General features: G+C 38.1%; 1 protein-coding gene across 4 annotated transcripts in view; it reads left to right on the forward strand.

Annotated features, from left to right (window-relative positions):
- BPTF (bromodomain PHD finger transcription factor) overlaps nt 1-19,626 on the forward strand; it is a 90,970-nt gene that overhangs the window by 12,907 nt on the left and 58,437 nt on the right. For all 4 annotated transcript variants that reach the window (XM_024192534.3, XM_024192533.3, XM_026654399.2 and 1 more), the window contains exon 2: nt 6,601-7,423. In XM_024192534.3, coding sequence (XP_024048302.2) covers nt 6,601-7,423 — 823 coding nt within the window. The remainder of the gene's footprint in view (nt 1-6,600; nt 7,424-19,626) is intronic.

The raw sequence follows: 19,626 nt of genomic DNA on the forward strand, positions 1-19,626 counted from the left end.
TAACCATCAAAGCAATGCGGATCGACGCACATTCACTTTCATCATCTGAGTCAGATGCCACCAGCAAAAAGGTTGACTTTTTTGGTGGTTTGGTTTCTGTAGTTTCTGCATCGGAGTGTCACTCTTTTAAGACTTCTGAAATCATGCTCTATACCTCGTCCCTCTCAGATTTTGGAAGGCACTTCAGATTCTTAAACCGTGGTTGAGTGATGTAGCTATCTTTAGAAATCTCACATTGGTACCTTCTTTGTGTTTTGTCAAATCTGCAGTGAAAGTGTTCTTAAAATGAACAGTATATGCTGGGTCATCATCCGAGACTGCTATAACATGAAATATATGGCAGAATGCAGGTAAAACAGAGTAGGAGATGTACAATTCTCCACCAAGAAGTTCAGTCACAAATTTAATTCATGCTTTATTTTTTTTAATGAGCATCATCAGCATGGAAGCATGTCCCCTGGAATGGTGGCCGAAGCATGAAGGGGCATACGAATGTTTAGCATAACTGGCATGTAAATACTTTGCAATGCCGGCTATAAAAGTGCCATGCAAACGCCTGTTCTCACTTTCAGGTGACGTAAATAAGAAGCAACCAGCATTATCTCCCGTAAATGTAAACAAACTTGTTTGTTTTAGCAATTGGCTGAACAAGAAGTAGGACTGAGTGGACTTGCAGGCTCTAAGGTTTTACAGTGTTTTGTTTTTGAGTGCACTTACATGATAGAGATTGCACTACGGTACTTGTATGAGGTGAATTGAAAAATACTACTACTTTGCCATTTTTACAGTGCAAATATTTGTAATAAAAATAATATAAAGTGAGCACTGTCAACTTTGTATACTGTTGTAATTGAAATCAATATATTAAAAAAAGTAGAAAAACATCCAAAATATTTAATAAATTTCCATTGGTATTCTATTGTTTAACAGTGCGATTAAAACTGCGATTAATCGAGATTAATTTTTTTAATCGAGATTAATTTTTTGAGTTAATCGCATGAGTTAAATGCGATTAATTGACCGCTCTAATTATTGTTGATCTCTTAGACTGAGAAATTCATGTGGTTAATGATGTATCCAGTTTGATTTCACAAATCAAAATATCCATATTCTTAAAGTAAAATATCTGAAATTACCTTTGAAAAATTGGGACTTCCCTGAGATTCTAAAAAAAAGAAATAAACTGAATTTGGATTTTGGAAAGTTGAATCCAACCATTGTTGCAGAATTGTACTTCAGAATCCAAGCTTTTATTTTTTATTGTTCAAAGCCTTTTTCTTTGAAAAAGAATTTGAACATAATAGCTCTGAGGGTTGGGAAATGCACTATCCATCTTAATGGAATAATTCCAAAACCTATAGATGACTCTTCAAATGGCAATTGTTAAAATGATTGGCAATGAAATAGTTATCAGAATCATACACACAAACATAATGTGCTTGTGCCATGGTCCAAAACTCTCTCTTGCCACCGTAGGTGCCAAAAATCCCAGCTTCATCCTCTTTAGATGTCCAAGCTCTCAGCTTCATCAGTGACAAATTCTGCAGTGTAATTATGTACAGTATTGTCAATACAAAAACATATATAGAATATTGTAAATATGCGATGGTGTAAAATTGAATTTAATATCAAAACAGGGGCGATGGTACTCCTGGTTTGATTTCATGTGTAATCATAAATTAATGTTAGTTTAAATGAAGCTGCCACAGTGGTGCAGAATTTAGGAACAGTTTACCCAGGAAGTACAGATTCTTCATTAGAGACTAGATTATTTGATTGATTCTTTTCTGTAAAGTTGTCATTCTTTTTTTTTTTTTTCCTGACTGACTTCTTGTTGTTACAGTTCTGTGCTACATTCACTAACAATAATACATTTACACATATGTAACATTGTCTTCTGAATATTCCAGTGCATCTTCTGTGTCTGTCACATAATCTTCAGACTTTGTGAGGGAGGATATAGCACCAACCATATTAACAAATAAGTATAAAAGCACAAGACTGGCTTAAATACCATGCAGCTAAGCCATTCATATAAGAAATGACTGGGTATTGTTCTTTCCTAAAATGTTCTGCACCTTTGTATGCTTTTCTTGCCTGGTTCTGGAAGCCACTCTGCATACATTGCTGAATTACTCAAAACAAAGTGTGGCTGAGCTGAGAGAGATGACTCTCAGCTCTTAAGGAGAGGCTGTCAAATAATGTGTGTTTTACAATGGTATTAGTTGAAGTGGAATTTGAAGTAGCGTAATGGGGAGCTAGGTATGTTAGGCTGTAAACAGGCAATTTATAAAAGTGTAACACGGGAATTTAATTAGGTGCATACTGTATGTGAATTTAATATTACATAATGTGACATATCTTTGCTCATTTGCACCCCTTAGATTTATTGCAATTTAGCCCTCCCTGCTTTATACCAAGGCAAACTAGAGACAAAGAGGTGTCAGAAGATACCTGAATGCTAATTGCAACCTGAAGTTAAGAGCTCAGTTTACTTCTCACACCTGCTTCAGTTATTAATGTAACAGGTATTTTACCTCTTCTGAGGGCCATCGGAGACCACAGTGTGTGTACCACTATATAAATAGATAGTTTCAGTAGAAGTTGGAGGATGATGGGAATAATATAACTGGTGCATCATTTCATATGCTACATTGTAAGGCTTCTCCATATCTTGACCAGTTATTAGCTTTTTTTCTTTGCATTTGAGACCAGCAATTTATACCAGCAAGCTTCTCCTCAAAGTACTTAAGAAATTGGTTTGTTTTCACCATGACAGAAAAGGCTAGGAATGTTCCACTTGATGGCCTTTCTGCTCCTTTTATTTAGACTGGCATGATATATATCAATTTTGCCTCTTAGGCTGGGGATACACAACTGCATCAGAGAAACGTAGCTCAGTCTTTCTCATTTTTGGAACAATATAAGCTTATTGGTGTTTTTAATTCATAAGCCCATAAATTCTAATGCAGCAAATTTCAAAGTATCTGAAGGGTTAGAGTGAAGCCTTCTTTTCTCCAGTCTCATAGCCAGTCATATCCTCTTCTAGTTCACTCCTGAACTGTCTGAGTACAGAGTTCATATTTTGAAAGCCTGATGATTTTAGGTCAACATGAAAGATGATCCAGACCCATCGTTCTTTCTTTAGGCTTCTTACTCTTCTTCTGTGGCCACCTTTATGGTAGATAGAGGAGCTCTTTTAATTCAGAACTTGGGCAGCAAAAATTACATTTGTTTGTAGATTCCCTTGCATTTGGTTGAATGGTCTCAGTGAAAAAAATTTGGGATAGGGCCACAGCTACTAGGGTTATTCTCCAGACTGTTCCACTTGAATCAGAAGTAAGTTTCAGGAGTCTATGGTTAATTCCAAGGAAATACATGTTCTTTTGTCGGTGCTAAGTGTCTTCATCAAACTGACTCAAGTTTGAGCCTAAAAGAATTTTGAATCCTAACAATAGAAGGAATGAATTTATTCTACATATTCTTGCTGCAACAGCATTTTGTATCTGTAGCTGTGAAATCCCGATGTTCTTCTATGCCTGCCATGTTTAAACATTTTCCACTGACTTGTGCAGCTGTTTACTGAAAGAATGCTTATATGCCCTTCTTCCATTTTCCACAAGGTAACAACTCTAGCTTAACTAAACTTGGAAATTTATTTTTATACACTTCTCAATCTTGATCCATTTCTTCTATAATGGAAACATCTGGCAGTTCATCTTTTATACTGTATTACCCTTTCAGTGTGTAATTCAAACATCGTAGCACAAGATTTTTATTCACATTATAAAGTAAATATATTAAACTTTAAATTAGATTAAATACTTTAAGGTTGGGAGCAATTTACCTAATATAGTAGTTATTTTGAGTCTAATATCCTCTTTCTGGCTAAACCCTTGATTTACTATTCTTGTAATGGAACGATCTGTCAAATACCTATTTTTAAGGAGCGTTATGTTCCATAAAAGATTGTTTCTTTTTGTTTTGTATTTCTGTTAATTGAGAGTTTTTCTCTTTAGTGCCACCTTAAAGTTTGGGTGCTGCTTTAAAATGTATTCTACTCTGGAAAAAACCCTGCAAAAATGGCACCTTCTAACTCAACAGATCTGACCTTTCTATCAAAGGTCTCTCTCTCTCTCTCTCTATCAAACCCTATGGTTGCTTGATATTTGCTTTTGTTAGTGATTAGTTCTTTCAATTACAGGGTCGATAACCAGTGAAAACCCCTTGAAGACAGTGGGGTTGAACAAGGGTCACTGAGGACATAATTTGGCCATCCTGATCTCTCACTGATGGCAATACACAAGAAGGAAAGAACTCATCTTGACTTTCAAATTTTGGGGTCAATTTGAACTTCTGTATAAATTCTGATTTTAGCCCATGAGGTTTAATATTATAAATACAAAACTTTATATAAAGCTTTATATGGCACTGTGTGTTTTAATTGGATCATTGCAAATGCATCTAATTTATTATTCTTATGAATAATTTCACTTTCTCATTATTTTTGTTTAGATTTTCCCTGTAAAGAAACTTTGGCAACAGAGTTCAGCTCAAACTGTTCCTTTTACATATTGACAGTTGCTTAGTTATTGACTAAAATACAGCAAGATTACAAGATTGATGTGTTGAATGAAAGAAAGACATTTTTTAAAATTAGATTTTCATTTCAATCTTTTGATTTTTAAATTAAAGTTCACCGGTCTGTATGCCTAACCCTTTATTGAGTTAAAAAGCTCTAACAGTTTTGGTGAGTTCATCTGAATACTCCATCTAATAGCTCCAAAACAATTACCTGTAGTTGAATCCTTTTAAATTAACCCAATAACATTGAACATGATATTTGTAGGTTTTCTTAACTGCTATAGTGCCATATAAAGAAATAAATGTTCCTTATCCTTCTTTATGATAGCTCACACAGTGGAGATAGTTTAAAAAAAAAAAAATCTTGTGACATTGCTCCCCTTCTAGAAGGCTGTGCTGATTATGCCTGGTTTTCCTGTGTTAGTTGAATAGCTCTTCTGATTGGTTAGGTGAGATGGGATTTCCCCCCATCCTTCCTCCCCCCCCCTTTTCTATAATTGTGTCTCTGAAGAATGACCTTCCCTCTAAATCTAAGGAAACTGAAATATTACTTTGGCATTCTTAGGATCAGCACTGGCTTCTGATAATAAGAAAAGGCAGTTCTAGGCATAAGATTAATTTTTCTGAAGCTATTTTAGGAGCATTTGGACATCTCTCTCCTTCATGGTGGAAACTTTCTAAGGAGAGGTCCTTTTTTGTTTTATTGCAAGCATGGTTTTAAACATTTACCAGATACTGGCAAGCCAGAAGTGAAGATGAAGTATAGACCTTTTTATTTTGGGAGGGGTGAGGGGGGTGTGTGAGAAAGCAGAAAAGAACCACCAGCAGTGGCCAGAGGGAGTACTCTGGTTAGAAAGCTAATTTATCTACAATTCCCACCTATTGTAAAAGGGGAGAGTGCTCTAACTCAACCCTGATTGGGACTCTATTTTCAGTAAATTTGAAAACCCCAATTGTCTCCTGATTACAAAAAAAACAAAACAAAGCTCTCCATTCCAGAGTTTCCTGAAAGTTAGGGTGGGTCTTTGCTAATCTGCTCCTTGCCTATTCTCTCTTTATGTCCTCCCCAGTAAGTAACTTTCAGTGTTTGGCTCTGGTACTTCTGTCTTCTCCAAGCAGCTGCAATGAAATTGACATACTGATCAGTTTCACCACTGGCACTAGCAATAGAGATGCTGATCAAAGTCCTGTTAATTTTACTCTTCAGTTGATTATAGACAGGCAAAATAGCAGAGCATGGAATCTGTCTCCAAATTTAGGAAGACAGGAGATCAATATGTATTTGGAAGCTTTCCTTCACAACCATATGGGCTGGAAACTTAATTTTTTAAAGAAAAAACTTAGTTTCTGCAGAAACTGATAGCTGAAGACACCCACTTGCCACGAAGTGTTTGCACACCATTGCTGAGTAGGCAAATAGCAACATGATTTGTTGCTAGTACTCCAGTTTAATTTGGAATAAAATATCAATTTGAAGAATTGTATTGAGTATAAAAATCAGTTGAGAATTAAAAACTTTCAGAGATAGGAAATTTTATTTAAAGCTTTCGCAAAACAACTAGTCGTACTGAATGAAAATGAGAAACTATCAGTGTTTTGGGTGCTGAGGCCATTTGTCTACTTGTTTTCAATTTATTTAGGTTTCTGATTCTGCTTACTTTGCCAATTTGAATACTCAGTCTGGATTTTACATTTAATGTTAAGAATTGGATGTCAGATTTAGATTACTTATGAAACTTTTTAAGTGTATTAAAAATCTGAAGTTTAAACATGAGTCTGAAATGAAACTTGTGAAGTAATTTTATTTAGTACTCTTAAAAATATGGGTAAGGTGAAAATACTGGGAGTAATTGCAGAAATACTATATTTAGCTGAGTGCAGCTGCTGATAAAACATGAAGGTTTAATTTCCAGTAGCTCTGAAGGAAAATTTTACACGTGAAGTCCGTTCATAGGAGGCACACTCAAGTATATTGGCTGTGATTAGCAAAACTCTTACTGTTACTTTTATTTACAGGTAGAAGAAGACAAAGAGTGCATCGTCCACGTTCTCCAATATTGGAAGAAAAAGACATACCACTCCTTGAGTTTCCTAAATCCTCTGAGGACTTAATGGTGCCTAATGAGCATATAATGAATGTTATTGCCATCTATGAGGTACTACGGAACTTTGGCACTGTTTTACGCCTGTCTCCTTTTCGTTTTGAGGACTTCTGTGCTGCTCTGGTAAGTCAAGAGCAATGCACACTTATGGCAGAGATGCATATAGTGCTTTTAAAAGCAGTTTTACGAGAAGAAGACACTTCAAATACTACCTTTGGACCTGCTGACCTCAAAGATAGCGTTAATTCCACTTTGTATTTCATAGATGGAATGACGTGGCCAGAGGTTCTGCGGGTATATTGTGAGAGTGACAAGGAATACCATCATGTTCTTCCTTATCAAGAGGCAGAGGACTATCCTTATGGACCAATAGAGAGTAAAATCAAAGTTCTACAGTTCTTAGTAGATCAGTTTCTTACAACAAACATTGCACGTGAGGAGCTAATGTCTGAAGGTGTTATCCAGTATGATGATCACTGTAGGGTTTGTCACAAACTGGGGGATTTGCTTTGCTGTGAAACTTGCTCAGCTGTGTACCATTTAGAGTGTGTGAAACCACCTCTTGAAGAGGTACCAGAGGACGAATGGCAGTGTGAGGTCTGTGTAGCGCATAAGGTGCCTGGTGTAACTGACTGTGTTGCTGAAATCCAAAAAAATAAACCATACATTCGACATGAACCCATTGGATACGACAGAAACAGACGGAAATATTGGTTCCTGAACAGAAGACTTATTATGTAAGTAAATCCAGTCCTTTAGTCTATTCTGAAGAACATTAGGATGTTAAGTATTTGTTTAAAATACTTTTTCCTATAAGTACTGTTTTCATCTTAAAGGTATATATTTTTGTAATATAAAATCAAAGTTGCTGTGTACTTTTCTATGTAGGTTTCCAAAATCCATGTAATTCATCCACGTAGCTTATCCAAAACGAATGTTTAAATACTCTTCTGTATATGACAGAACTTTAATACTTTCAGCCAAATGCTCATGTGCAAAAACAAACCAGTGTGTAGTAGGCATGAATGTGGGAGAAGGGAAATGGAATTTCAGTAAAGGAATGTGTTTTGACCTTGAGCATCCACAGTGTTACTGCAGAATAAGAGATGACTTTAAAAAATATGAAAAATATCATTACAGTATCCTTTCTAAAAAAGGATCAGTTTCTAAAAATATTGAACTTCTTGTTAATATCGCTTAAACTGGATCTAGCCAGTGCCTTCATAGCAGCAGGCTGCATAGAAACCAGGATTTAGGAACAACTTCAGAATACAGTTTCCCCGTGCTGATGGAGATTTGGTTGAATATTGGTTACTGTTGATGGTCTGCCTGTGCCTGACTAATAGAAATCCTCTTGGATCACTCACTATTGCTCCTAGCCAGGACTGCAGTGATGGAGAGCATGTACAAATGAAATAAGTCTTCAGGCTATAAAGAGGAAGTGAATGCATAGACCTATGAGTTCAAGTTGTCTATTGTTTTGTTTCTACAGTGCCTAGCACTTTGGGGACCCATTCTTGGTTGGTCTTTAGGTACTACTGTCATAAATTTGATTAATAATCATAATCTAATATGCCGTATGGTAGCTCAGGGTACTCTGATCTTTTTTTCTCCTCCTCCCCGAAAAGTTAAATTTGGAGTTGTAAATGGAGCTTTATTTTCTAATAGAAAATAGATAGTGGAATCCTGGCTACTACTGAAAATCTTGTCTAACACAGTAGCTATGAAAAGGCAAGAGAAGTGTAAATTCATGAAGAGACAAATAAAATGCTTAACGTAGTGAGCTTTATTATCTCTTCATACCATCTCCCATTAAGTGTTCAACCCTGGAGAAAATAGTCCATAGTAAGTTACAGTTAACAAAATTTTACAAAATTAATGACTGAAATATATAAAAATGTTAGTTAGAATCTCTGGGAGGAGGGGCCATCAATATGATTCTATCACTTGCAAGACATCAGGCCAAACCATGCATTTGTAGTCTTTCAGAATGTATTGTCATCTCTTCCTGCTAGCATTAATACATAATCATTCATTGATACTTAAAGTATTGACTAGTTCTCGAGGTTAAATCCACCAAGGGTATAACTTCAACTTGTTAAGGGAGAATATTAGCATGTCCTGTAATTGTGAGGTGAGGGTTTTTTCCTGTCATTTTAATTATTTTTAATTTCCCCAGATCATAAAAGCCACCATTGTAGCAGTTAATCTTCTGTAAGAGGCTGCAGTTAGCCCCAAGAAGATCATGTATTGTTCAGGTTGATCAGCCTGATCTTGTCAACAACTTTATTCTGTGTATGTGACCTCAATCAGATGAGGGCTGCCCGCTGTTGGTTTCTGATGAATTACGTAGCCTGATTTGTTTCAGAGTAGCAGCCGTGTTAGTCTGTATCTGCAAAAAGAACAGGAGTACTTGTGGCACCTTTGAGACTAATAAATTTATTTGAGCATAAGGTCTCATGGGCTACAGCCTTCATCAGATGCATAGAATGGAACATATAGTAAGAAGTTTTATTTATATATATATACACACACACATACAGAGAACATGAAAAGGTGGAAGTTGCCATACCAACTCTAAGAGGCTAATTAATTAAGATGAGCTATTATCAGCAGGAGGAGAAAACTTTTGTAATGATAACCAAGATGGCCCATTCCAGACAGTTGACAAGAAGGTGTGAGGATACTTAACATGGGGAAATAGATTCAATTTGTGTAATGACCAAGCCACTCTCAGTCTCTGTTCAAGCCCAAGTTAATGGTATCTAGTTTGCAAATTAATTCTAGTTCAGCAGTTTCTCTTTGGAGTCTGTTTTTGAAGCTTTTCTGTTGCAAAATTGCCACCTTTAAGTCTGTTACTGAGTGACCAGAGAGGTTCAAGTGTTCTCCTACTGGTTTTTGAATGTTATGATTCCTGATGTCAGATTTGTGTCCATTTATTCTTTTGCGTAGAGACTGTCCGGTTTGGCCAATGTACATGGCAGAGGGGCATTGCTGGCACATGATGGTATATATCACATTGGTAGATGTGCAGGTGAACGAGCCCCTGATGGCGTGGCTGATGTGATTAGGTCCTATGATGGTGTCACTTGAATAGATATGTGGACAGAGTTGGCATCGGGCTTCGTTGCAAGGATAGGTTCCTGGGTTAGTGTTTTTGTTGTGTGGTGTTTGGTTGCTGGTGAGTATTTGCTTCAGGTTGTGGGGCTGTCTGTAAGCGAGGTCTGGTCTGTCTCCCAAGATCTGTGAGAGTGAGGGATTGTCTTTCAGGATAGGTTGTAGATCTTTGATGATGCGCTGGAGAGGTTTTAGTTGGGGGCTGAAGGTGACGGCTAGTGGCGTTCTGTTATTTTCTTTGTTGGGCCTGTCCTGTAGTAGGTGACTTCTGGGTACTCTTCTGGCTCTGTCAATCTGTGTTTTTTTTTTTTTTTCCCCCTCACTTCAGCAGGTGGGTATTGTAGTTTAAAGAATGCTTAATAGAGATCTTGTAGGTGTTTGTCTCTGTCTGAGGGATTGGAGCAAATGTGGTTGGATCTTAGAGCTTGGCTGTAGACAATGGATCGTGTGGTGTGTCCTGGATGGAAGCTGGAGGCATGTAGGTAAGTATAGCAGTGAGTAGGTTTCCGGTATAGGGTGGTGGTTACGTGACCATCGCTTATTAGCACAGTAGTGTCCAGGAAATGGACCGCTTGTGTGGATTGGTCCAGGCTGAGGTCGCTGGTGGGATGGAAATTGTTGAAATCATGGTGGAATTCCTTAAGGGCTTCTTTTCCATGGGTTCAGATGATGAAGATGTCATCAATGTAGCGCAAGTAGAATAGGGGCGTTAGGGGACGAGAGCTAAGGAAGCATTGTTCTAAGTCAGCCATAAAGACGATGGCATACTGTGGGGACATGCGGGTACCCATAGCAGTGCCGCTGACTTGAAGGTATATATTGTCCCCAAATGTGTAATAGTTGTTGGTGAGGACAAAGTCTCATAGCCTGATTTGTCAGGCTATGAGACATGCTTTTTCTCAACTCTTTGGAAGTGGGCATTTTCCATTAGCAATAGATTATTCCTCTGAATTCCCACTGCTGCATTTAAAGATTTGGGGAGCAGCTTTCATCCTAGGAAAAATACTAAATCCATTCACCACTTACAAAAAATCCCAAACCCTAATAGTTTGGGTTTGATAGTGGCTATTAAATAGCCCATGTCCTTCTCCAAATCTGACATCACAATTTCTATGGCAGCATGAAATCATAAATCACAGGATCTTAATTTTACTACAGGCTCAGACAGAGAAACTGGGAGAGTTTCAGCAAAATAGTGACTTTAACTTGTCTTTCCTCTTTCTGTAGTTCTGCAAAATACATACCCCATGATCAGAGATCCTGCTTTGTTGAGATTATCAGAATACTGCATACCAGGACATGTGAGCCCCTAAGATCAGCTCCAGATTAGGGACTTGGGTCTATAACAAAAAGGGGAATTTTGTCCATAATTAAGTTTTGTATTTCAATTAAGCAAGGTTGAATACTGGAAGAATGGACATGCCTTTTTGTTGTTGTTAACTGGACTTGGGAGCTTGCCCATCTGTTTTCTCTGCACTTCCCAGACATCATCTTTCTCTTGGAGGAAGGGTTTGAGGTGGAGGAATCTGGCAAATGTTAAATTTGTGTCCAAAGTAACTTTTCCAGTTAATGTGAGTTTAACCTTTCATTCAATGTATGCTGTATTAGCATAACTTTTTAAAATTGAGCTAATTTAAATACTTCAGTAGACTTTTATACATTCTTAAATCTGATACAACAAGCTTTCTTTTTAACCCCTCTTTTTATTAGTATAATCTAGGTTTTAGGTGTACATTTCCATAAGCACACACATCTACATATTGTTTAAGGTTCGTAGATTTTATATACTATTGTAGAGACTATTATTGAAATAGATGCGTTTCAAACACCTATTTATGTTTAGAGATGCGGGTTCTCTACTTTTGGTAAAACTGGTCAGTATGTCCCACTCTCTTGGTGTACTAGATCTTCCGATTCTTAAGTAATCTATAGTATGACTTTCCAGAATGTTAAAAACTGGTTAAACTGTGCTGATTGTTAAGGACAATCATGTTCAGCGCAAAGCATAAGGAAGATTGTATTACTAGAGGAAATAGTAATAGTATAACACTCTCCTAGAGGGTAGGAAAAAGGGATGCTGCTTGGCAGTTAGAAAGCACTAGAGAAGAGCAGTAGCTCAGAACTGGAGAAGACTAGGGTATGTCTTCACTGCAATCAGGAGGTGATATTGCAGCATCTGTAAGCATACCTGATCTGGCTTTAATCTAATTAGATCGGGGTCGGCAACCTTTCAGAAGTGGTGTGCCGAGTCTTCATTTATTCACTCTAATTTAAGGTTTCGCGTGCCATTAAATGTAAATTAATACATTTAAACGTTTTTAGAAGGTCACTTTCTATAAGTTTATAATATATAACTAAACTACTGTTGTATGTAAAGTAAATAAGGTTTTTAAAATTTTAAGAAGCTTCATTTAAAATTAAATTAAAATGCAGAGCCCCCCAGACCGATGGCCAGGACCCGGGCAGTGTGAGTGCCACTGAAAATCAGCTCGCGTGCCATAGGTTGCCTACCCCTGAGCTAGATCGATGCTAGCTTGAGTAACAACAACAGTGTAGCCATGGTGGCAGGGGCTATCCTCCTGAGTATAACCCTGCTCAGGCCCCATGGCACCTACTGGAGCAGCTAACCTGGTCTGCTGCAGCTACACTGCTATTGTTACTCAAGCTAGCTTTGATCTAGCTGGGTAAAAGCTATTTTGGGTATTCCTACCCATTCTGCAATCATAGTTCCTGATGTCAGTGTAGACATACTCTGTCAGAGGCTGCTGAGAGGTAAACAAGCAACTCTAAAAACTTTAAAATGGGGATCATTGGAGAACTTTAAGGAGAACTGGCACTTCCTTTTCAGCTGGGAGGACTAGTTAGTCAGACAGTCTTTGCAGGAGAATAAAGAAGAAAATGGGGTTCATGAAGGGTAATTGTTCCTAGGTTGTATTTACTCAGAGGAAAAAGGCTATCTAAAAATATATTTTTTTCCATTTGGAAAAAAATCAGAATAATTCAAACATCTCTTTTTGCAATAAACTTGCATTGGAGATACATATGCCTGACTTTTTCAGTGCACTTCCTTTTTCCCTCAGCAAATGGACGCTAGAAAATAAAGTGCTAAAAATGTGAACTTCCACTTTAGTCATAAGAGGATAGTCAAACATTTAAGAGTAAAATAAGTTCTTGCCTCAGTGCTCAAAATATAGAGGTGAACTAGTGATGTAAACACTTTTTACACTTAAATGGTCGAAGACCGAGTTCATCTCTGCATTGTTTCGGTGTACTTATGTTGAAGTACTTCAGTGGTCCGGAGTCATCTTGTTACCACCTTATTGTTACAAGGCTGGAATCAAATGGGAGCTTCTCAGTGTGTTTTCAGTGAGCAGCATCCCCTTGTCATTTTCTCCTTAAACCCATTATTGGTCCTAATCCAGAGCCCATGGAAGTCACTGATAATTCCTGTGGTTTTAGTGGGCTTTAGAGCAGACCCTATATGCCACTAGTCTTCTGGGGGAACAGTTGGTTGGAGGCTGTACTTGTAAATCTTTTTCCAAATATGTTTCATGTGTGACTTTTTAGAACCACAGCTTTAAAAATTATACCTAAATGCACCTGTACAGTACCCAGAATGTAGTGAACTGATTGGTGTGTGAACAATTATACTTAAGTATTTGGAATCTTAAATAAATGTGAACACTTTAAAAGAATGAAATGGAGGCTCTTTATTATCTAAACTGCTTAATTGGAAATCTTTTAATTCTTTAAAGGTACATTATATTTTGTGCCTAAGACACCTGAAAAAGGGGGAAACCCTAAATTTCAGTTAAAGATTTTCCTTAGATTTAAAAATTCCCTTGTAATATTGCCACTACTGACAATACCAGTTGTGTGTATGAGAACCAGAGCATGAAACTGATTAGGTTAAAGATTTTTGTAATACATGCTAACATAAATTCAGAAATTGTTAATTATCTCTTCTCTCTTACCCAAGATCCCAAACTGGTGGTGGGAGAAACTCAATTCAGATACTCAGGAGAAAAGGTTCTTTACAATCAGAATGGTTACAGTATATCAGATTTAAATAATTTAGAAATCTTGTTATGCTAGCATTACACTATTAAACTGAAAATTAACATTTTTATTTTTGCCATTTTTGGCACCATCTAGGCTTCCAGATACTTATCAGTGATTTACTTCAGTGTTAATATGGCGTCCCTACTCTTCCAGGTACAATTTGAAATTATAGTTTGCCATGGAATGAAATGGAAATCTTTAATAGCAAGAGAAAATGTACCAGTATGATTTGTCACAAATTTTAGTTTTTACGGTACTTGTTTTTCAGATTTAATTGTTGATGGTTGTTAATTGCAGTGTCAAATTTTACGGCTACAGTTTTATTGTTTTAGTGCATTTTTTGGTACTGAATATGCATTATGCTGAATAGTAACTACTAACCTGTAAACAAAAAGAACAACTAAGGAAAGGGAAAAATTACTCCTGATGGCATTCTGTACCAAAAAATTAAAAATTCTTCACATAATATTTTAAAGTCTGCAAATTTTTATTATTATAACACTACATAATCATGCCAGTTCCAATTATTTTGTTAATTTATTTCAAAATACAGGCTTGTCTTCACTACAGGGGTAAGTTGACCTAAGTTACACTAGTCCAGCTGCATGAATAACTTATCCTGGTGTCTTCACGGCGCTGAGTCGTTGGGAGACGCTCTCTGGTCGACTTCCCTTACTCTTTTCAGAGAGCTGGGGTACCAAGTTCAACCGGAAAGCGCTCTGCCATCTATGCAGTGGGTCTTCACTAGAGTGCGGCAGCATCAATCTCCCTGGTGGTGGAGACAAGCCCTACCTATCAGCAAGCATGTCTATAATAATACAGACACACACAAAAATTCCCCCAGGAATAGAGTGTTAAAGAAACAATGACAGTCCCATTCCTGTTTCTCTGCCTCCCCCGAGCCCAGCCGGGGGGCCAGACACCCACAACCCTCCCCCCAAGAGCCCAGAGATACAGAGGGAGAAACAGCCTGATGCTTGGTACCAGGCTTGCATGGAGTTTCCTGCACACTGCTCTTTCCTTCCCTCATGGCTTGCTGGGAACAGCAGCTGCCAGGAACCTCTAGCTCCCTCTCCCTCCCCCAGCAGTGTCTTCTATGTGTGAGCTGGGTTCTGCTGGGTCCAGTGGCCCCTTGTGGCAGCTAGCAGCATTGCAGCCCATTTCTGTGGGGGAAAGAAATTCTGTGTGCACGTTAATTTCTGCAAAATTCTGCATTGTGCAGTGGTGCAGAATTCCCCCAGGAGTATACAGCTGTCAGGGATGGTCTAGATAATACTTAGTCCTGCCATGAGTGCAGGGAACTGGACTAGATGACCTCCTGAGGTCCCTTCCAGTCCTATGATTCTGTGATTCTATACATTAGTGTGCCACAATAGCGAGCGAGAGGGATCAAGTTTCATACACTCTCTCACGCACGACTGCCCATTCTCCCTCTCCCCCCCCCCCCCCCCCGATTTACATTTCTACCAGCTGCTCTGGGCGCCCAAGCAGACTTGCCTGCGCTGCCAGGGAGGAGCACATGACTGCTTTTGCAGCTTCCCTTTGCTTCCCCATCAGAAGTCATTTTTCTGCGGGGAAGAAAAGAAATCTGCAGGGGACACGAATTCTGTGCAGAATTCCCCAGGAGTAAAAACTGCATCTAAAACAGTTAAATCAGTACATAAGATAAAATTTGAAAAAAGCTTTGCTCTAAAATAAGGACTGAGAGGGCGAGAAGAGGATGGTAGTTTAATTATCTAACATCTGTTAGTAATGTCAAATTTAGATCCTTGTTCTGTAGTAATTTGATTCTTACAAAACAGGTCTCAGATTCTCAATTTGGCATTTGATGTAACATTTTTCAAAGTTTACCTTGACAAACTTCTATCTCCACTCAATACATTTTCTTAAAACTTAGAACCAAAGGCGGTAGGTAGTGGCTCCACCTGTTTTATCAGCTGTAGTGGCCCCCACTCAAACTTGTACCTCCCCTTATTAAGTCATTCAGGTTACACTGAAGGTCTTCAAATTTTCCATTGGAGGTATTTCTTAACCAGAATCTATGGAAGTGAGGAGACAGTGGGAGAAACATCAACTGTAATAGTTTGGATCAACAGAGAGCCATAAGTCAAGCTGCCAGGCTATGTAGCAGCCTTTGATTCCTCTGTCAAAACTCAACATACTTACTAATATTAAACATTAAATTCCACACTTTAAAGGTAAGATAGGGAATGTCTACACAGTGGTTAAGCACTCGTAGCTGGCTCATGTCAGCTGACTTGGGCTGTGGGACTGTAAAATTGCGGCGTAGATGTTCAGGCTGGAGCTCGAGCTCTGTTACCCCACAAGGCAGAAGGGCCCCAGAGCCTTGGTTGCAATCTGACCCAAACAGCTACACCGCATTTTTACAGTCCCGCAGCTCGAGCTCTGCAAGCATGAGTCAGCTGACTCAGGCCAGCTGCAGGTGTTTAATTACTGTGTAGACATACTAAAATGTAAAATTTGTCTTGAGATTTCCCCCTCTTAAACCTGATATTGGCTGGTCTAGTAGCACGCTTGTGGTATTGCACCCATATTTAAACCCAAACTCCATTTCAGGGCAGACAAAAATTCCTCTGGGATGTTTGTGTCCTCTTTCTAGGCAGAAGTTTGGCCTCTTCTTTTTCCTCCAACCTGCCAACGAATCAGGCAGAGAGGGAGGGAGAGGGCTTTAGGGCAGTATTTCAAGGACACCAGGGGAATTCCTTTTACTCAGTACTTCCTGTTTCAGTTGTCAGCAGTGCTGAGGTTTCCATAGATTGGAGGCCTCTGCTCCTTTTCAGCTTTGTGTATGTGTGGTCTCCCCCACTCAATAGCAGTATTAGGAAGGGCTGGAAGCCTGTTTACTGAAGCAGGACCAGGCTTTACAGATATTCACATCCAGTTTTTCCTGTGATTTCACTATGTCAAGCTGAACATGACCTCAAAACCAAAAGGCCAGGTTGGACAGGGGGGAAGAAAGTGCCCAAGGTATGGGAGTTTCCACTGACCCCTACTCTATCATTCTCCTTTTGCCCCAAATGTACCAGAAGCAGCGAGAGTCCTGGGTTCCATTCTCTCTCTCTCTGGTACTATCCTCCACTGTCTCTCCTGATTCATTCTCTAGGAGCAGTGCTGACTCACCCAGCCCAGAAATATCAGCTGTTTCTGTTGAAACAGCTTCTTTGAGCGGCAAGGATCTCCCTCCCACACTGTCAACACAAACTCCAGACCTCATCTTTCTCATTCTGTAAGGCTCCCAGCAGGCCCAGATCATGCGCATCAGCAAACCTGAGTCCTTGTTTTCTTTGGATCTCTTCATGTTTCATGCCTTTTTCCATGTCTCTATTTGACATCATCCCAAGAAGGGAAAATCCTTTGGCAGGGTGGATTTGATTTAAATCACTAGTCAGGAAGATTCAATTTAATCATGGATTTCTACATAAAAGTGCATTCTTGTTGGTTGTTATAACCTTAATACATATTCTTCACAACTCAGATAGAGATGTAGGTTTCATTTTTAGAAGGTACACACTATAAATTTTTCAAATTATGTATTTTAAAAACTTTTCAGATTAGTTTTATAGCTATATCAGAGAATGAATGATTGTTTGGTTATTTCATTTACCAAAGGTAATTGAAGCAGATATTTATGAAGTCATTGGTAGGTGAACTATCTCCAATTCAACAGGTTAATCATTAATATTTGGACGATTTTCTTGCCATGCTGTACTAGGAGAACATCACCAGACATCTAAATTGTTTTATTTAACTAAAACAACGTTACGTATTCTGGATGTTTTTTCTTCAACAGCAAACATATAATTTAACAAAACAAGCATATGAATTTTTGAATTTAGTTAAACATTCAAGATTTTTAAAATCAGGTTTGTTTTTGTTAAAATTGTTTTAACTAAAATAGTTAAATGAAATATTTTTTTTAAAAACAAAACATAAATTAAATCGACTGTCAGCCAGGTCAACATGAGAAACTTAAAATATTGGCTTCTGCAGCTAACTCAGTTGTCTTCAACTTGCATTTTCCTGTTTGTTCATAATCTAGAAAAGAAAAACAAGCTTTCCTGCTTTTTCAGGTCCCAAACGATTTCTCAATTTGGAATGAATTAGTACAATGGAAGAAAATATTCTTTCTACACTGGCAGAAGAAGCTACTGCTATTAAGAGTCTCTGAATCCAAGTGCTTAAGTGACTTCCACCAGTTCACTGTTGTGACTTTCTTTAAAACATCAGCAGCAAACATATATTTCTTGAATGGTTCACCTTTAGCTCTGAAGTTTATTATAGTTGGCATAATGGAGGGATGATTGCTAGATGTCCATGTCATAGCCAACTCCTCTTCTTCAGCAGTTAAGGTTTGACCATAGTACGGAGTATTGAGAATATTTGCAAGAAAATGAGCTGGAGATAGTGCTTGTCCCATTCATTTGTTTAATGCTTGTAGTTTAACTCTGTCATTGCATATTTCTCTTTTTAAGATCTCACTCAGTTCCTTCCAAATTTCAACAGCATCAGCAATAAAACAGCTCTTTTCCTGCATTTTGTTCAAGACTTCAGAAATAGGCTTCAGGGTACTCAGCATGTGTTCAACATTTCTCTTAAGCCCAATGTTGAGAACTTTGGCAATTTTTTCACGATTTTGTTCACCAACTGTTATCAGATTAGGCCAGATCTTGATATAGTGCTCAAAACAGTCCACTACTGAGTTCCATCGTACGTCTTGTGGGAGAGTTAACTTGGTTCCTCCCACTTTCTTCAGAGCAGCTGCTGCAAAGTGGTTGTTAACAGAAGTATTTTGCAATTTCAACAACATTAGCCTTTATTTCTGGAACACTGAAGTCTTTGGCTAGGAGGTGCATGAAATGAGCACTGCAACTGTATGTTATTAGCTTGGGACTCTCTCCTAAATTTCTTCTCATCGTGGATACATTTGCAGCATGGTTTGACCAAGCTGCGTACTAGACCTTTGAAATTTTTTTTCATTTTTTTATAGCTTTTACTGCTACGTCTTGTAAGTATTCTGCTGTGTGCGCATTTTCTGATGTATCAGTTGTTTCTGTAAGGAAGACATTCCCTTCTTGTGTTGTCACACAGGCACATACAACAGGATCATTGTGGACATTGTTCCACCCATCAAGACTCAGGTTAACAATTTCACCCTCTAGATCTTTTGCACACTGCTCAATTTCTCTTCATACACTTTATCCAGCAATTTGCCTGCGACATCTGCTCTGTTGGGTGGACTGTATCCTGGTCTTACTGACTGAACCATGTTAATGAAGTGTGGGTTCTCAATCATAGGGAAAGGAGAGTTTTTGTTGCATAAACAAACCGGGAAATTTTTTCATCCATTACCTCTTTTTGTAATCTGTTGGTTCTTATCACAAACTTATCTATGGTTGTTTCTGGATGATGGAGATTTTTTTTTTTCCTTTTTGCTACAGGTGATATACTGTGGCTATGTAACATACATGATGTGACTGAAACACTATCTTTGGCAGATAACTCTGAAACTATAGAAAATGATGGTGATCTTGAAGGTGGATAGTCTTCAGAATCCTGTATGTTGAGGATGGATTCTCCTAAACAAAATAAGTCAATGCGGTTATTTATTTATTATTACCATACTGCTCATTTAGTATTACTCATTGCATTCACTGACACTCAGTACTACTTTAAAGGTGAAATTGTAAAAGGAAAATCTGCCTATTTCAGCAATTTATTTTTTATCACAACTGCATCTAAA

Source organism: Terrapene carolina, unplaced genomic scaffold (genome assembly GCF_002925995.2).
Source record: "Terrapene carolina triunguis isolate 2854851 unplaced genomic scaffold, T_m_triunguis-2.0 Scaffold192, whole genome shotgun sequence".
Taxonomy (NCBI): Eukaryota; Metazoa; Chordata; order Testudines; family Emydidae; genus Terrapene; species Terrapene triunguis.